The sequence below is a fragment of the Eucalyptus grandis genome, chromosome 3 (assembly GCF_016545825.1).
Source record: "Eucalyptus grandis isolate ANBG69807.140 chromosome 3, ASM1654582v1, whole genome shotgun sequence".
Lineage (NCBI taxonomy): Eukaryota > Viridiplantae > Streptophyta > Magnoliopsida > Myrtales > Myrtaceae > Eucalyptus > Eucalyptus grandis.
The window spans coordinates 54,227,964-54,246,416 of NC_052614.1; the positions used below are offsets into that span (position 1 = coordinate 54,227,964).

The window sequence follows — 18,453 nt, forward strand, 5'->3', positions numbered from 1 at the left end:
GGAGAAAAATATTCGCATGTTAATTGATTCAGCAACACCGAGTGGAATTAAATTTTCTAATCACAACCAAGTACACTAAAAGGTGATCAAAGCATTTCCGAGCCTCTTAAGTCGCACGATCCGGACTTAGACATCTTAAGGACCTTTGAAGCTGACGTCTCTACTAATTTGCATTGAGCAATCGAAAAGTTACCAATCAAATTATGAAATTTATCAGTACTAATTTAAAGTATGTATATCCAATCAGTGGATGGGCATCTTTGAATCCAGTAAACCGCGAGATTTGTACGTTCTTTTCAAGCTTGCCTAGTGAGAAAGCATGGATGATATTTGCCAACATGGGCGATATACATTTTTACGTACATAAACATATAATCTTATGGAGATATCAAAATATAAATGGAAAGCCATCCATTATCAGGGAAAATGTTGAGAAATTGTATTTATTCAAAAGTAATGGTAGGCGGGATTGGGCTCGAGAGAACTGTCCAAGCCCGTCGGCCCGCCAGTTCTACTGGGCACGTAGAAACCGAAAAAACGAATTGTTGGCACGTAGAAACCTTCAGTCTTTCTTCACCTTCGACCTGCGATCTCTTCCACTTTCGGTTTGATCATTGACTGTCCGTCGCTGATTACTGTCGACAGCCTCGCAAGAGGAATCAATTGGTGGGCTCTTCTGCTCAGCCTCAGCCAAAGGTAAAACATCCAAAGTGTTTTTGGTCCTGTGAAATTCCATGAAGGTGAAAGTAAGAGCCGGTCCCCGCAAAAAAGATGGTGTCTTTCTTCATAACCAAGCGTTCATTAGTTCCAAGGGAGCGAAAAGCATTAAACTTTTTAGACAAAACTGAATTGGGTTGCGTGCACATCCTTAGCAGATTGGACAAAGCTTTCGTTTTTTTGGTTATAATTTGTTTCTTCTTCTTTTATTTTTTTGGGTGTATCTGACAGTGATTAATGATTATAGAATTGTCATGTTGGAGCAGCAACAGAAGCAAGGGGAAGAATGGTTGGGATTGAGTTTCAGACCCCAGAATTACATTCCAGGCCTTGTGATTGGTTTCATTCTTGGGTGGGTCGTGGATTTGACAAAGCCTGCGAAAAAACCCTGTTAGAAGGAGAAATCTTTTGCCCGGAAAGCACAAGGAGGTGTCTTTGGTCTCGAGTGGCGGCCTGCAAGAGCTTTAGATGGTAACGATTTGGGTTTTCTAGTGATCAGCCGTTGTTGCAACACTTCTCTTTTGTTTCGGCTAAAAATTCTAGTAATTTAGTCTCTTAAAGCTAAAGATTATCAAAGTCTTCGATACATCTGGAAGTCAATTAAAGGAGATTCTGACATCCTGGTCACCAAGCTTGAAAGATATAGAATTGCTGCTTAACATATTATTTCACTAGAAGAATTTCCTGACTTTATTTTTAAGGAGGGAGGTGAGGGAATTGCTTCTTTTTTGTTTGTCAAAGAAGGAAAAGGAAAATTGGAGATACTGGGAGAACTTATTTTAGCGCGGAGATTGGTCTATACATAGTCTGCTCTGATTTGGATGAAACGCTTGTGGTAGGTTCTGGTTGTTAGGCAAGATTTGAAGATGGGACCAGGAAAAGTGGCATCTCAATGTGCTCGTGAGTTAACCTTAATTTCACAGAATGCTGGAAAAATTGACTTGTGCTCCTTCAGATGATGTTATTGAAACTTTGATACGGTTGTTTCTCTTGTTTCTCTGACTAATTTGTAGATGCTGCCATGGGGATGTATGCGGAACTGATGCAGAGGTTGGTTGTGAAGAATTTCCTTCGTGGAGAATTGCTTCCAAATGACAACTCTATTTTTGTTCAATGCGAGCGAGTTGAGTTTATTGATTCATTCTCTTCTGCAGCAATCAGTTTCTTTTAAGACAGTGGGAGCAATGCGGGCAGCCCAAGATCGTCTGTACATGCAAGAATCAACAAGAAATGTAAGCAGGTAAATTTTTCTCTCATACTGAAATGACTGCACTTATAAGCTGGAGCTATTCCATATTGAGGTTTGCTCTTCACCAGGAATCAGCTAAGAGAAGCTGCTGAGAGCACCGGCCTTCCAACTTTTGTAGTCACTGATGCTGGAAGAACTCAGGTATGCATATGCATGTCCTTGCTTATGGCACATCTAAGAACCTTTCTTAATAATCTGCTTCATGATGGCAACTGCAAAAAATTTAGAAAGACAGGGTCAGCATATGGATGTACTCAAAAGATTGTACTACTGCTGTCATATTATTCGATAGTTTCCATTCCTTTTAGTTTTTGATGTTTTCTCAGGTAGGGTATTTGATATAAAGGATCTTGCTTAGAAAGTGATGGTGGGCCAGCAGAGTTGTTCAAGTTCACCGTTATGCATTTGTCCCTTCTATGTTGAGAATTTTGATTTTCTTATTTCTTGCTTATTTTTTCTTGAAGTTTTTTCTTGTTTTTTGGGAGTCTAATGCCCTCCATTTTAAGGAATATAGCTGAGTTGCTGAATCTAGATACCTTCAAATTTATCTGCTAGTTTGGACATAGGCGATAGAAGTGAAGGTTGCCTATTATTGTTCCATTCCTTTTATCCTCGATAGAAGAAAGGAAGCAAATACAAGGTCGTGCAAAAGCACTTTAATTTGGGACATATCATGTCTCTATTGTGATTCTGATGTTCTGAAGTTGGTTAAACTAATTACTTCAAGCTTATAACATCGCGTTGCTCGCAACTTAATTTTCATACTGGATTATAGTTTATCTCCATCGAAGATGATATAGGAATCAGGTCCTCATCACCATATGTTGTTCAGGTAGCCGCTGGTTCAAGGACTCTACTTGCGATAGGACCTGGTATGCTCATCAATTCCATCCTTAAAGCTCTCCTTTTTCCATGGCATTCTAAGCTGTTTTTATGCTGAGCATATGGCATAGGAAGCAATTGGGACCACTTTCCATACGATTAAAATTTCAAAATCAAGAATGTGGAATTGATAAAAGTTAAGATTCCAGAGACTAGCCTGTTTTCTTCCTTTTTGTCACTCTGTGTATTTGTTGCTGAGTCTGAGCAGGACCAAAGGCATCAGTTGATTTGATTACTGGAAAATTGCACCTGCTTTGATGTACCGAAGAACGAAGGCATGCACGACTAATTCTCTGACTCATTGGCTGATTCGATCATCACTCCATTATGGTCTTGAGGTTCTGATCCATGTTGCATTTGGCATAGGTCATGATAGTACGAGTCTTGGCTAACCTCCATCAGTCCATACCATTTTCTTCTGCACATGAATTTGTAACAGCCAGTCGACTTAAACTTCTACCTGTTGGTTAGAAATTGATATGAAAATATGCTTTGACAAGTACTTCCTTCAATGTATATACTTGAGGGTCTTGAATGTGTAAGTTGTGAGTGATGCAATTAGCCAGTCACTCATTAGAGGGAAATATTGCATTGCCCTGAGCTTGGCCCTTGGGGGCTGGGGCTCGATTAAAATGGTCCTGCTCTCGTGAACGAGGTGCAACTGCTGGTGGAGGACGAAATCCACCAACTCTGATCTAGAGCTGATCACCATGCCGGATACACCCGTCCACCATTCATGTAGGCTTTGCCGGCATATGAATTCGCTAGGATAGGTAGGGCTGGACTTGGCTGCGCTGGGTTCTCCTTATTTAGAGATCGTGACTAGGTGTGTCCGAATCAGTGATTACCTTTACTTGGCTGCTCAAGCACGAAGTTATCTATGTGCCTTCTTGGCTTTGTCGATGTTTTGCAGTTAATGAAGCCGACTCGAGCAACAGAGACTAGGGCGTGACCTCAGGCTCGGTCTGGCCTGCCCTTACGATTCGGCCGAAGGAAGGGCTTCAGCCTAATCATGTCCAAGCCCATCCTAGCTAGGATCAGCTTTCGTAGGCCCTAACCTGAGGTGGGAGAGAGAGAATTGCATATTACGCGGCGTAAATTTTAAAATGGCCTGCAATATGATTGAGAGCCATAAAAAAGGAAGAGCGCATGGAAGCGATCATTGTGGTATCAAATAACGTAAATTGAGGTGAGCTTTCAAAATTTCACGCTCTTAATCATAGAGTATCTCGTACCTCAAGGTTTCTTTGAATGTATCCTTGAATGTATCGATCTGTTTGTTCCGTTTTTTCTCTCCCAGAAATCCCTGATGATAAGGACTTATAGAGCTTCCAAAAGCGTGAATAAAGTGAGCATAAAAGGAGAAATTTAACTGTGTTTCAGCCCTGCCTAGCGAAAACATATATATGAAAAACAGATCTGTATTTTAGCCCACTGATTCGTAGAAACGCTTTAACCCACCAATGTTAGTTGGCTTTGAAGTTGTCTCTAATCCAACCCTCTAAGAAATGGCCAAAAATGCATAAAGGGGTCTCTCAACTCGTCTTACTCGAACGGGTTGCCGTTGTGGCCCTTTGCACTAGCTGAGCTTCTCCCAGGGCCGGACATTTGAGCGTTATGTTTGTCTTGGCGTCTTCTCAGGGGTACCGTCTTGCCTCTGGACTTGAGGAATAACTTGGTCTCACAGATCCACGACATTTATTATAGGGGTCGCCTCTAATAGGGAAGGCGGCCCATCGCCGTCCTTGAATTTCCGAATAATCATGTAGTTACTGTGCCTCGATATTGTTGTCAAGGAACCTTATCGTTGCTCGAGTCGAGCGGGCACGTTGGGAGGTCCTTGCATCCCAAGGGAGCAAAGGATTTAAAAGTGCCACTACCTATAAAACACCAACACTTTTTGAGAGCGCTTGTATTGTATCAAACATTTTGACACGTCACCAATACTTTTTGACACTAGGTCAAAACGTGTCACAAAATTCTATATCTGGTTAACTCTCTCAACATTTTTCGACACTTGAGTCTGAAAGTCCTACATGTGAGTTTGGAATTTTGATACGTAATTTCGACATACATAGGTCAATTTTAAAAAAAATGTACTAAATGAAGGGTCATAAAAATAATAAAAGGGGAAAGAAGAAAAATCTAGTTTTCTCTTTTCTTTCGATTTTCACTTCCGATTACACACAATTTACCCCTCAAGTTTTTTCTCTCCTCTTCCGATATGCTCTAACACACGAGTCTAGAATGTGGATTGTTTTTTTTTTCTCCAAATTTTTAAGGATTATTGGAATGGAATTGAATTTGTTAGATCAAAACAATGATATTAACAAATTGTGAATTAATATATTTAGTGTAAATTCATTTTATGTTCTTTTTTATTATTTATTTATTTATTTGTAAATTTGAATCAAATTGATTTGATTTCATAAATATGATAATTTAGCATATATATAAATATATATTTAATTTACAACATATCTCAACGTGTCGAATTTTCTATTTTTTTAGAAACAACGTGTTAGCGTGTCATGTTATGTCGTGTTATATCGTGTGTCGATGTTAGTGCTATTTAGGCTATTGCTAGCTTAGATATAGGGCTCATTTGGTTCGGCTTTTGGGGAATGCATTTGCAAAAATGCAAATACCTTGGGGTGAAGGGGATTTTTCGAAATGCAAATAACGTTTGGTAAAATTTGCATTGAGAAACAACTTTAGCCAAAATACCGTTTGGTAAAATTTGCATTTGTAAATGACTTTTATTAAATTAAAAAAACAAAAAAAAATTGTATTTTCTTTTTTGAAGTCCGGCTATTGGATTGCCGGATGGCCAAATTTGGCCCTTGGACGGTTGTCGGGGTTGGGCGACCCTAGGCGATAGCCGTCGAGGTTGGGCGACCCTAGGCGACGGCCCAGGTGGCCATCGCTTGAGGTCGCATGACCCAAGCGACCATCGCCTGGGGTTGCGTAACCCAGGTGATAGCCGACTGAGGTTGAGCGACCCTAGGCAATGGCTACCTGGGAGGTCGGGCGACCCTAGGCAACGGCCGCTTGAGGTCGCACGATCTTGGGTTGTCGATTCAGGCCATCGGTGGCTTGAATCGTGCGACCCAAGCGTCGTCTAAGGTTCGGTAACGGTTGTCGAGGTTGAGTGACCCTCAGGCTGCAGTCGCCGGCGCGTGCGACCCCTTGGCCAGCGGTCGTTGGCCTTCGATCGGTTTCTCCACCGAAGAAGATGAATAGTAACCGAAACTTGCATTTCGAAAATGCAAGTTCCCAAAGGACCTATAGACTTACTTTGGACTAAGGGTCCTTAGAATCCTTTGGAGATGCAATTGCATCTTGTCAAAGTTGCCCAAAAAATCGAACCGAACGTGTTTGCATTTGGCCAAGTGACTTTAGAGTCCCAAAACCCATTCCCAAAGCCGAATCAAATGGGGCCGTAGAGGTGGAAAAATGGGTCTTAAAGCCATATATGACCCATTTAAATTATAAATGGGTCATATATGAATATGGGTCACTTATTTTTTTGACAAAAAGTAGTTAAATGGGTTTAACAATCAAAGTCTTAAGATAGGTGAGTCTTAAGTGGGCCTTAAATGGGTTAGATTTAGAATCCACTTTTAACCAAAATCTCACAATCTCTCTTCTCACTTTAACTTTACAAATATATATATTTATAAAAATTGAAATTATAATTATTTTTTATTTTAATTTTCTTTTCTTTTTCTTTCTTCCTCCTCTTTCCCGTGGCCAACATGGCGATGGCTGACAATGAGCCAGGCGAGCCTCACCGATCTAGCGAGGTGGAGGCCTCGTCGATGCTCGGCGAGACTCGAACTCGCTGGTGTTGGGCAAGGCTCGAGCCTCACTAATTTAGCGAGCCTCAAGCTCACCCGATGCCGGTGAGCGCAAGGCTCGCCTATGGCTAGTCGCTGGTTGTCGCCATGGCCGGTGGCCAGCCAAAGAAGAAGAAGAACGAAAAAGAAAAAAAGAAAAGAGAAAAAGAAAATTAAAAATTATATTCTTTAAAAATAAAAATAATTAAAAATTTAATTTTTAAAAAGAAAAATAATTAAAATTCAATTTTTAAAATATTTATTTTAAAAATTATAAAAAATGTCCTTTAAATTTGTGTAATTGTCCTTTCTTATTGTAAATGAAGTATCGATTTGATTTCTCGTGGCGTGAGCGATCTTTCCTTTTGTGTAGGTACATCATTTTAAAAAAAAAAAAAAAAAATATATATATATATATATATATATATATATATATATATATATATATATATATATATATATATATATACACACACACACATACATACATACATACATAAGAAATAAACTTTCTTAAGTTTAGTTAAGTGGGTTAGATATGGGTCGAGTATAGGTCGGGTCGGGTATGGGTAAAATTTTTTGCATTGCAATAAATGGGTTATAAATGGATTAAATGGGTCGATTTGGGTCTAACCATTTATGACCCGACCCAAACTCGACCCGACCCACCCGTTTAATGGGTTTACTTAGATGAAGGTGCTTGCCATTTAGGAACTGAGTAAGATAGTGATTGTGATCCACTTTAAGATTAAAAAAAAAAAAAAAATTGAGGGCAATCATGTGCAAAGTGGGAATTTGTTTGAAATTAAGAATTTTTTAGAATTTGTAAGAGATGGATGAAGGTGAAAATAAGAGGAGGGACATTTATTGGGGAAATTTCAAATAAGGATATGAAGTGTCTTCATTTTCTCACAAAAAGGTTTAAAGTAAACCTTATTATAAATAAGAGTTTGAAGTGCCATTATTTTCTCAACTAGTGACATGAAATTATTATTTTTATTTAAATAAGGCATGAATTGGCTATGTCGATTTAAAAAAAAGGTTTAACTTTTTAGTTGGTCAAGGGCATTTTCATCATTTTTCCTTTTTTTTTGATTTTTTTTTTCCTTTTCTCTCTAATTTTTTTGTTTCCCTTTTTCTGGTTTTCTCTTTCTTCTTCGCTAGTGGCCAATCTCGAGCGATGGTCAACCACCGGCGACAAATGAAGAGGGTTAGGTAAGGGTTGCTTTCACTTGATTTGGCGAGGAATGGCCTTGCTTGGGCGAGGCGACCCTCGCCCTGGGTAAGGTCGCCCTCACTGGCCATAGGTGAGGGCGACCCTCACCAAGTCTAGGTGAATTAGCTGTTGGCAAAGGTTGGCCTCACCTTAGTGAGGTGACCCTCACCCTTGGTGAGGCCACTTTTTGACACTTGTTGGATTTGGGTGAGGGTCGCCTCACTAGCGATCGGAGAGGTGACACCCCAGGCAAGCCGTCTTTGCTAGTCTCATGTAAGGCTAGCCCTCGCTAGATTTGGGTGAGGATTGCTTTGCTTGCGACCAACGAGGGCTTGGGCAAGGCGACCCTCACCAATAATTAGCGAGGGCTTGAAGGCCCTCACCCAGCGGGTGGTGAGGGTTGTTGAGCCCTCATCGGTGCTTGCTAGAAAGGAAAAGGAAAAAATAAGAGAGAAAAGAGAAGAAAAGAAAAAAAATTGAAATTAAATTTATCTTCTGACGAAAATACCCTTGACTAGTCGAAATATCTAGCTAGTTGACAATTGCCGAGGTCAAACCCTTATTTAAAGCTGCTAAGGTCATTTTAAGCTCTTATTTGAAATTGACATTGCCACTTTATATTCTTATTTGACATATGATCCATTTTAAGTCCTTATTTAAGAAATTGATGACACTTGAATACTTTATTTAGAATTTTCCTGACTTTTATACTGTAGAATATAACTTTTTTAAAATCTGGGCTTGCTTGGTCCCTTTTACATTGAGGGTCGGGCCATGTTGTGTTTGGGCCGGGATGGCCCGTTGGCCGTCCCCCATTGGAATGTTTTGTGGACGCACGTATCTTTGTCTTGCATACATCAATCATCGCAGTCGCTTTGTAAATCTATGACAAAGGAGTCTCAAGTAAAGAGAGGAAAACCGGATTTTCTTAACCTAAATAGTAGCCATGTCAAAATATTCAAAAACAATGAAACCATTATGTTTAAAGTTCAAACTATGAACAAGAAATATATTACAATTATTTAATATATTACAAGCAACAAAAGAGAAATCACGCAAAAAATGCGTCAAAGATAAAGACATCCATAATAAAATCTAAAACTAATCCATAAATCACATCTCTCGACCAGTGTCATGACGGGGTAATAATGCAACGGTACGTGGCAAGGTGGCACTATTCATTAATTAAATGTTTCTTGATTTTTGGCATAAATTGGCTACTTTTGGTCAAACTCAAAATACAAATTTGATTTGACACATGATAAGTGATATAAGTCAGTATCAATTGACCACGATAAAAAGAAAAACTTATGAAACGACTTCTCGGTCTCTTCTATATTGTCCACATTCCTCTTTTCCTCTCTATTTTTCTTTTGAATTTAGATAAAATAAAGGTTGGAGAGAGAGGGATCACGGGATAATTATCAATAAAGTATTAAATCTACTGTATTTGTATCAATTTGGTTGTCCACTTTTCTATTTAGTTGCAAACTTTTCTATTTAGTTAATTTAGTCATAAACCTTTTAACAATTTGTCAATATAATATATATGGCCAATGTTAGTTGGAAATAATTGACGTGTAAATTTTAACTTTATATATATATATATATATATATATATATATATTTTAATTTTAATTTTTGTTTTTTCTTTCTATTCGTCCTTCTTCCTTCACTACTCACTAGGCCCCTTCAACGCCCAACAACTAGCTACAAGTGAGGGCTAACCTTGCCCACCAACCGAGGCTCGCCATATTTCGATTAGGTGACCTTGACAACCTCTTGCAACCTTGCCCCTGTGACGACAAGCCTCGTGTGATGAGCGAGGGGGGTTGGCCTTCGCTAGATTTAGCGAGGGCAAATCTCACTAGCCCTTGCTTGTTGCCATTCGCTAGGCATCGCAGAGGCCCAACAAACGGTAGAGAAAGAAGGAGAAAAAAAAATAAAAACAAAGAAAAGAAAAGAATTTTTTTTTTTTGAATTGTAAAAATTTTCACATTGGCGTTGACTGTGTCATATAGGATAGTTAACATTCACGTTAGCAATTTTCAATCAAAATTAACTGGATGAATTATATTGACATGTTGTCAAAAGATTTATAACTAAATTGATCAAATTAAATGAGTTATGATTGAATTACTTTAAGCGTAATAAATATAGGAATTTTTTGATAATTTTTCAGGAGATCAAGTGAAGCACTGTAGCCTTTCAAGTCAATACACTTCCCTTTCAAGGGCCTGTTAGACTTACCTCATCAAAGGCCATAAAACAGTGTCATATCAATCAAGTTGCCAATAGTCTTTTTGGCGACACTGAACACCGTCCATATATGAACACATAAATAAAATATGATTATAACTCATGCACTCACGCTCATCGAAAATAAAGTTAGGGGGGGATCTAATGATTTCTTTGCGTTTGTACTTATTTGCTGTTGGTCCAAGATCGTGTACTTTGAACGACAAATTTTACTTTCTGGGCCCCTCTTTCTCAATCTTCTAAGTGCACCTCAATCATGCTCCCTAGCTTGACTAGTCACCACTTTGAAATGATGATCATCTAACTTAACGGTTGAATTTGATTAACAGCGTTGTGCAATCTTACTTTTCTACCTTGGACTTCCTCTTCTCTACATGAATCTTTCTTATTCATCCACTCCATAAGCCCTATAGATATTTACATTAATCGGACTTGATACGTAGAGCCGTTCGTCTGGATAACTTAAACCTTTATAACGGTGCTGCTGCTGTCTATGCGATGCTTACACTCCTTCCTGACTGAGCAAAATAATACAATCTGAAGAAGTAATTTTTTAAATGAGTGGTCAAAGTGATATAATGATCATGAACTATGAAAGCGGTTTGGTTATGTCAAGATATAAAAATGGGACTGGGATGCACGTGTAACCAATTATGATTCTCTGCATTGACGGAAAAAAGCAGCAGCTTTGAAGAAACATCCATGAAAAATGTCTGCAGTGTGATCTAAAAAAAGCAACCCGAAAGAAGTGCTCGGAGAGAAATTGGCGAGCCATCATGAAAGAAAGAACACTTTTCACACTGCTCTCTCTTGATTCTTGAAGCCTGCACAGCCACAGCAAAGTCGCAAAAGAGAGAACGAGATCCTTTTCTGCATGGTCTCCAAGAACCATAATTGATATCTTGAGGCTTTTAAGATGAAACCAACTCGAAAGCCTCTAGGGCATCTGATCGCCAGCAGATATGAGCTGTTCAAGCATTGTGTCGCCCGATAATATCATGTTCACACAGACAAGGCGCTTTCGATCTTGAGTGGAGGAATCTTCTAACTATGCAAGCCCCATGATGTGCTGATGGGGCAAAGAGGATTTTGAATAAGAAAAAAGGGTTTCTTTCAAAGCCATCATTGCACAAGGGAATGGAAGGGGAAAGAGAAAGAAACCTTATGACAGAAAAAGGATATTGGACTATCATCATGAATTTGAAGAGAGGAAGAAGATGGGCCACTTTAAAGATTGTGGGCTCAAGGGGCAAGCTCACGTTCAAACGTTTCTCGTCCTTTTGACCTTATGATGATGGAATTCCCATTAGTGCCTTGTTCACATTAGTACATCATGTCAAATGATTTAATCTTTATATACGTTGAGTGCGTGTCTTGACAGTCAAATGGTAAAAAGTTATGAATGGTGTCAAAGGTATGGGTGGAGAGTTTGAATTTTGACATATTCTGTTTCTTTCCTGCCCATTACTCTGCTACCTTTAAGTATTAGAATAATATTTAATTTCTTACACCTTTGTCGTCTCAGAAGCTTGTTAATATATATACCAACTTGTAGTTTGGAGGGCTTTTGTCCCCCAAAGATTTACCTTAACTCTGCCTAATGGCTGCTGCAATGCTGACACAAACTACAAACAATATGGTATAATGACAGTGAGAAGCCTACGGCCATAATGTTAGAAGAGATTCTGGTTCTTCGTTTTTTTTTCTTTTAATAATTCAGAAAAAATCTTTTTAGACATTTTCTTCTTGTAAGAAATCAAGCAAAATGAGAGATCCTTAATGAATAATACACTCATTTTGGTAAAAAATCCGTTACTTCATTAAGTTGCGAAAATTCATATATATACATGTAAGGTTGGCTGTTCAATATAAAAAAAATAAGTCCTTACATATTATTGAAAGCTAAAACTTGGAATTGATTAGCTTATATAATGATCTAGAAAGTTATCTATATAAATTGATCATGAATTTGAGGAAATCTTGCAAAAGGAACATAAATAGTAAGTAGAGACATTCAGGCCAGCCACCTCATTTTATCATATCCGCCTCTCTCTATACTTTGTAAATGAATGCAAGCATGATTTGATACTTCAGTACTCCGACCAATGGAAGACATAATTCTCGAAAGGACCAAAAGGTATTTAAATCCTTTGGCTACTCATCTGTAGTTATGGACTCAGCCTTTGTTAAAAGGAAGATTTTTCTTGAAATATGTGAGGCAGAAGCATTAAAAGGAATTAAAATTTTCTTCACTGTCTGGCTAAAGCCTTTTCATGCTGGGCATTTGGTTGTTGTGTTCTATCTTTTTTTTTTCTTCAGATTCTAAAGAATGACCGACAGTACTGGAACATGGAATATCATTAAAGCATTGGGTTTAAGACATTGGTCCCCTCCAATACCAGTATTGTGTCGGGCATCAGGCCATTGACGCAGGACTATTCAGCATGTTCTCAGGGTCTCTTTTCTCTTCTTCTATATATGGCTACAGTACTCGAGAGAGAGAGAGAGAGAGAGAGAGAGAGAGAGAGAGAGAGAGAGAGAGTTTTTCAGAGTTGATTTTAGCTTTTGTTGTTCTTTTTATTTGATTTTTATTGAACAACGAAGACAGATCTTTCAAAACCTATATGTACATGCATAGGAATATGCGAGGCCATTTGAAATAACATGAATTTCTTCCAATAATTATTTAAAGTAGGATGAATTTCTTTATAATATCTATGAGTAACTTTCTACTTTCAAAGACTTTTTACAAATAAAACAAACTCACTTGTGCTTCTCAGTTTTTCAAGCGAAGTGCTTGCATAGCATAATTACCACTTACAAAGGAGGATGGTTTATAGCTTCTACTGATGAACCCTTTAAAACCCCTTCCTTTCAATGATCGACTTAATCCTCCAAGTAAAGGAAACAACTGCCCCCGTCGCGTAAATGATGGACGGAGGGGCTAGTGGAGGCCATCGCCATTCTTGATCATTTGGTACTCGGTGTAGTTATTTTAATAAATACCACAGGACTTGAAATCTTATGTAAAACTTTTGTATCTTGCCTCTATTGAGCTAAGTTTCTTCATCCATCATAGCCAGAAATCTGTCTCTAGCGCCATGATTAAGTCCTCAGCTATGAAAAACTCTTCATCTCTTCTTTTTATATCTCTATCCCATCTTTTAGAACTTCTGCTCTCTTTTTTGTTCTCTTTTTTCCCCTTTTCTTTGTTTATTTAGGGCTTGGGAAGAAGAAAGTAGAAGTTAGACTAGGGATGAAGCTTGCGGACCATCATTTCTCAGCTACAACTAGCGAACCATGGGGAGAGAATGGACATACACCTAATTCGACGTCACGTAGAGAAAAACCTATAGTCTATAATATTACATTGCATCAGTCTATCTACACCTTTACACTCAGTAGTGCATGTCAATACATCCCATCAAACAAAGCATTTGAGTCATAAGGACTATACTCAAACCCTTTCTCTAGTTTTGGACCCCAAAAAAAAAAAATAATAATAATAGAAAACAGAAAAGGAAGAAATCTTCCATAATTTGGCAGATAAACAGAAAAGGAACCCAAAATCATGGAGGCAAAAAAAAAAAAAAAAAAAAAAAACTAAGCAAGTGAAGAAAATTTTAGGGCTGAAACACAAGAACGCTTCCCCAGTACGGATGCTAGGGTTCTGTATACATCGCTGGCGCATGGCCTTGCCGAGGGATCGCTTGCGGTGCATTGAAGGGCCAAGTTCATGGTCTCCACCATCTCGTTCGGACGATGCAACGTAGTCCCTTTGATCATGGGATCGGTCCACGTGTCAAGATGACAATCTGAGTAGCAATACCGAGCCCACTCTACGATGCTCTCGTGCACGCCGAGTTCGGCATCGGCCGGTGATTTTCCAGTCAACATTTCGATGAGGATGAGACCAAAGGCATAGATATCACTCTTCTCAGTGATTTCTTTGGTTTCTCCAGTTTCTGCGTAGGAAATGATAAAACACAATCTTCAAATTTTATCCAGAAAAAGTTCACGAGTTTTCTTAGTTACCATATCAATCAAGCTTGATAATATTTAGTTATTAGCTAATCTAAGCTAATGATAAAACCGGTATAGCGGGCTGTATTTCTTGGAGTAATAATTATGTGGCAATGATTCGTTCTTTTGATAGTGATATATGTTGACCCATGCATGTGAAATCTTTGTCATGTGATGAATAATTCTCCTGAAACGACTCTTGCTAAAGCTGTCACATAGTACGTCGACATGCGACACTGCGTTTTGGAATTTTGCAAGCATTTTCCAGCGACCGTAAACTGATGAAATTCACGATAATTTACCAAACAATTCCGTATCCAAATGAATTAACCAAAAAACTCTCAAATGAACATAAAAAAATTTACCTGGGGCAACATGGACAGAGGAAACGAAGCACTTATACTTGTCCGTACAAAGCATCCCGGGAAAGCTCAACCTCATGCGTGCCTCGTCCTTCTTGTCCACCATAATCTTCTCCGTCCGCAAGTCGCCACCGACGATGTAAGGCGAGCAGTCGCGGTGCAAGAAGCGTAGTGCTTTCGCTACCCCGATTGCAATCTTACCCCTCCTCTCCCAACTTAGTCCTCGCAGGGCTTCGCTCAAGCTCTTGCCATCAACGTGCTCATAAATGAAGAAGCCATTTTTATGTGAGATGCACAGTCCCATGAGCTTCACTATATTGGGATGCTTAAGCTTCCCAAGTTCAAGAACCTGCATCTTCACATTCGGCGAGTCCAACATGTTGATGTCATTAATTTCCTTCATGAAGAATTTCATGTCCTTTGTGATTGATCTACCTTGGTAGGAGATCCCCTCTTTTCCTCTAGAGATGATGTTCTCTTCCTTGGCCGAATTCAAGACGTCGTCCAACGTTATCGACCTTGAGAGCTCAGGGTCGAAGCAGTGCATTTCCCACGCGCCATCCTTGCTCTCCACTCTCTTCGTTTCCAACTGCCTTCTCCGTCGAATGGCTACAAAGGCAAAGGCAGAGAGAGCAGCCGCCATTAAGGCCGCGAGCGAACAAACAACCAGGAACCACTGCGCAGAGCCCTTTGCACCTTTGCATGGTGGCAGGCCTGTGGCCACATCACTGCTGCACAGGTCGTTGCCTACGACGGCGCTTGGGTTGATGGCGAGAAATGCTCCAGTGGGTGGTAAGCTGCCACGCAAGCGATTGTGGGATATATTTACCTGAACAAGTGACTGGACATTCCCTAAGTTTGATGGGATCTTGCCGGACAATCCATTCTCAGAGAGGTCGAGGTCACCAAGGACCGGCATGTTGGAGATACTCGCAGGGATTGGGCCGCTGAGTTGGTTGGAGCTCAAGTCTAGGGTTACAAGCTTCTTGCATGAGGACAACTCTTCAGGGATATTGCCGAAGAGCTTGTTGTTGTTCAGATTCAGTTGCATCAACTCTGATATTGTCCCATAACTCCTAGGAATTGTCCCTGAGAACCCATTTTCAGACAAGTCCAGATTCTCAAGAGTTTCACTCCCAAAGTCCTCAGGCAAATTCCCTGAAAATCCATTCCTTGCCAAATTTAGCATCTGAAGTGAGGGCATGTCCCATCTCTGCTCCCCAATCTTGCCTGACAGGTTGTTGCTCGATACATCGAGGAAGTACACGAGCGGCAGTCTCGTGAACCCAGGGGGCAGTTCACCATTGAGGCAGTTGTTCTGGAGCCGGACTCGCCGGAGGCTCTTGCAGGAGCTCAAAGACTTGGGGATCTCTCCTTCAAGTGAGTTTGAGAAGAGGATGAGCTTGAAGAGATTGCCTGAACCACAGATGCTGTCTGGGATCTTCCCTGTGAGGGAATTAGTCGAGAGGTCAAGCACACTCAGGTTGTTCTGCTTCCCTAGGCCTTCAGGAATTGGGCCTGACAGGTGATTTGACCAGAGTTGGAGGACTTGAAGCTTAGGCAAGGAAGACAAAGCATTGGGTATCTTCCCTGTGAAGTTGTTTGAGAAAAGATGGAGAATCTGCAGGCTATGCATGTGGATTATGAGCTCAGGGATATCACTAGAGAGAGAGTTTTGACTCAGGTCAAGAGAGATCAGCTTCTGGAGGCCAAACATGGATCTAGGAATTGGACCTGCGAGCCTGTTCCGATACAAGAAGAGGTACACAAGATCACTGAGGTTTCCTAGGGATGATGGGATGGGACCAGTGAGGTTGTTGGTGACAAGGTCAAGATGGTTCAGAGAGGACAAATCACCAATCTCACTCGGGATTTGGCCAGAGAGGTTGTTGTACCCCAAATATAGCCACTTCAAGTTCTTCAGTTGTCCTAGCTCTCTTGGGATTTCACCAACCAGTTGGTTCGAGGCCAAGGTCAAGACCTCTAAGAACGAGATATTTGATATACCCGCGGGGATTCGACCCGTCAGGACGTTGCCTCCGAGATCAAGGACCTTTAGGCTAAAAAGCAGGCCAATATCTTCAGGGATTTTCCCTGACAACATGTTGTTTGACAGGTCCAAGGTCTCCAGGTGGGCGATCAAGCCGCTTGGGATCGGGCCAGTGAGATTGTTGTTGCTCAGGTTGAGATGCCTAAGGGAGTGGCAAGAGAAGACATTATGGGGGATCTCACCAGAGAGCTTGTTGTTGGAGAAATCAATTTCTTGTATGTGACCCATCTGAAAGATCGATCCCTCAATCTTGCCAGACATGTTCTTCCCAGAGAGCTTGACCTTGGCCACGTGAGACAATGAATTGTCGCAGGTCACACCACTCCACTTGCAGAAACTAGTGGAAGAATAAGGAGAAGCTGATGAATTGATCCAGTTGGATAGAGACCTCAGTGGGTCATCGATGGAGGCCCTAAAGGACAAGAGAAGCCCTTGATCATCATATTCATCTGATCCCTCCGAAGCATGTGAGATGAGGAAGAGGACTAGTGACAAGATGGGCAACATTGAAATCGCACGGTTCTTGGCCATCTCTTGTGGTGTGTATGAATCACCCAGGTAAAGAGATGAACTGCGAACTGGGCTATTTCAAGAACCCCAAGAGTCCTTTCAGCTGATCAGCAGCAATCCGCGAGCTTTTGCAGATTGAGCTATGAAGGAAGAAAGACCAAAGAGAGAGAGAGAGAGAGAGAGAGAGGACGTTAATTAAACAACAGTCGAGTCGAACCACTCATTGCCGTTATATTCTTCCAACTCAGTTTAAGAAAAAAGGGTAATGATTGAAGCAAATAGCTATAGCTTGAATTAATGCATCAAGCAACATAACTTAAAATCCTGCGAAACACATACAACAGTAACAAGTCAATAGAAAACTATAGGTGGCACCAAATGATTGCCGTAGGGCGAAAGCTGAAGGAAAAATTGAGGCTCAAAGATAAGATTAGGTCAAAGGCTCTTGACTCACCTGAGTATAATTGTCATTGGACCACAGTGTGCTCGAGAAGAGTACTTCAGAGAGATCAAAGAGTGAAGAAGAAGAAGAAGAAGGAGAAGACGACATGTTTATGTGCGGGTGAAAACTACTGAGACGGTGGATAGTGTAGGGTGTAAAAAGAGCAGTGAGGAATAGAGTGCTTAAATAGATTGCGAGGGTTTGTGGTGGAGGGGGGATTCGAAAAAGGGGCATGGAGTTGGTGAGTAATTGCGAAATTGCACCTTGACCTGCCTTTTGAATCTACGTTTTATTTGAACACGAACGGTTGAAAGGGAAACAGGGACAGATGTTGGAAAAAGTCTCTGATTTTGTCGGATGTATGTTCTCACTAGAATGCTCTTTTTGACTGGCGTGACCATCGCGTATTTCGGATAGCGACAAAAGAAAGTTTTGAGCAACCCGTTTTTGAGAGAGAGAGAGAGAGAGAGGAGTATCGACGTTTTTTACGGGCCTTTGTTTGGCGCATGTCCTGCGTGCCCTTGCCTTTACTCATGTTCTTTTTGCAAGCAACGTATGATAAAACTACATTAACTTTTAAGATGGAAAGTATAATATGATGTATGATTGTGAAAATTGAGTATTTAAACTTGTCAGTGAAACATTCTTCCAATCAATTGATTTGACTATAATCAAATGTGGTACTAACTTCCCGCTAATATACGAATGTTATTAAGTGTTTGCTAAATGTGACACACATAAATTTGATTGAAAATTTTTGATTCTATTTTGAGATTTGGATTCCATACCTCCTGAGTACACTGCCGCCCCTGTTCTTCCCAATGCTTATAGCCACTGGATCGACCATTAGTGGTGGTTATATACTATATTTAAATGATAATCGCGATAAATTTTTTTTTGGCGA

The 18,453-nt window shown here is 40.2% G+C and overlaps 1 protein-coding gene and 1 non-coding gene across 3 annotated transcripts; one reads left to right on the forward strand and one right to left on the reverse strand.

Annotated features, from left to right (window-relative positions):
- Positions 1-720: 720 nt before the first annotated feature.
- Positions 721-3,334, forward strand: LOC104437783. Its single transcript, XR_005549345.1, has 7 exons — positions 721-1,188; positions 1,557-1,617; positions 1,731-1,767; positions 1,872-1,949; positions 2,035-2,107; positions 2,799-2,838; positions 3,057-3,334. It is a non-coding gene; the product is annotated as a peptidyl-tRNA hydrolase 2, mitochondrial (transcript).
- A 10,146-nt stretch (positions 3,335-13,480) lies between these two features.
- LOC104437784 (probably inactive leucine-rich repeat receptor-like protein kinase At2g25790) lies at positions 13,481-17,690 on the reverse strand. Of its 2 annotated transcripts, none has more exons than XM_010050814.3 (3): positions 17,562-17,690; positions 14,551-17,247; positions 13,481-14,127 (listed from the first exon to the last, which is right to left on the reverse strand). In XM_010050814.3, exons 2-3 carry the CDS (start codon positions 17,126-17,128, stop codon positions 13,766-13,768), a joined length of 2,940 nt encoding a protein of 979 aa, XP_010049116.2. In that variant the 5' UTR covers positions 17,129-17,247; positions 17,562-17,690; the 3' UTR covers positions 13,481-13,765. The 2 variants fall into 2 exon arrangements, with proteins under 2 accessions (XP_010049116.2, XP_010049117.2); XM_010050815.3 differs by having other exon boundaries at positions 14,551-17,431.
- Between the last annotated feature and the right edge of the window lie 763 nt (positions 17,691-18,453).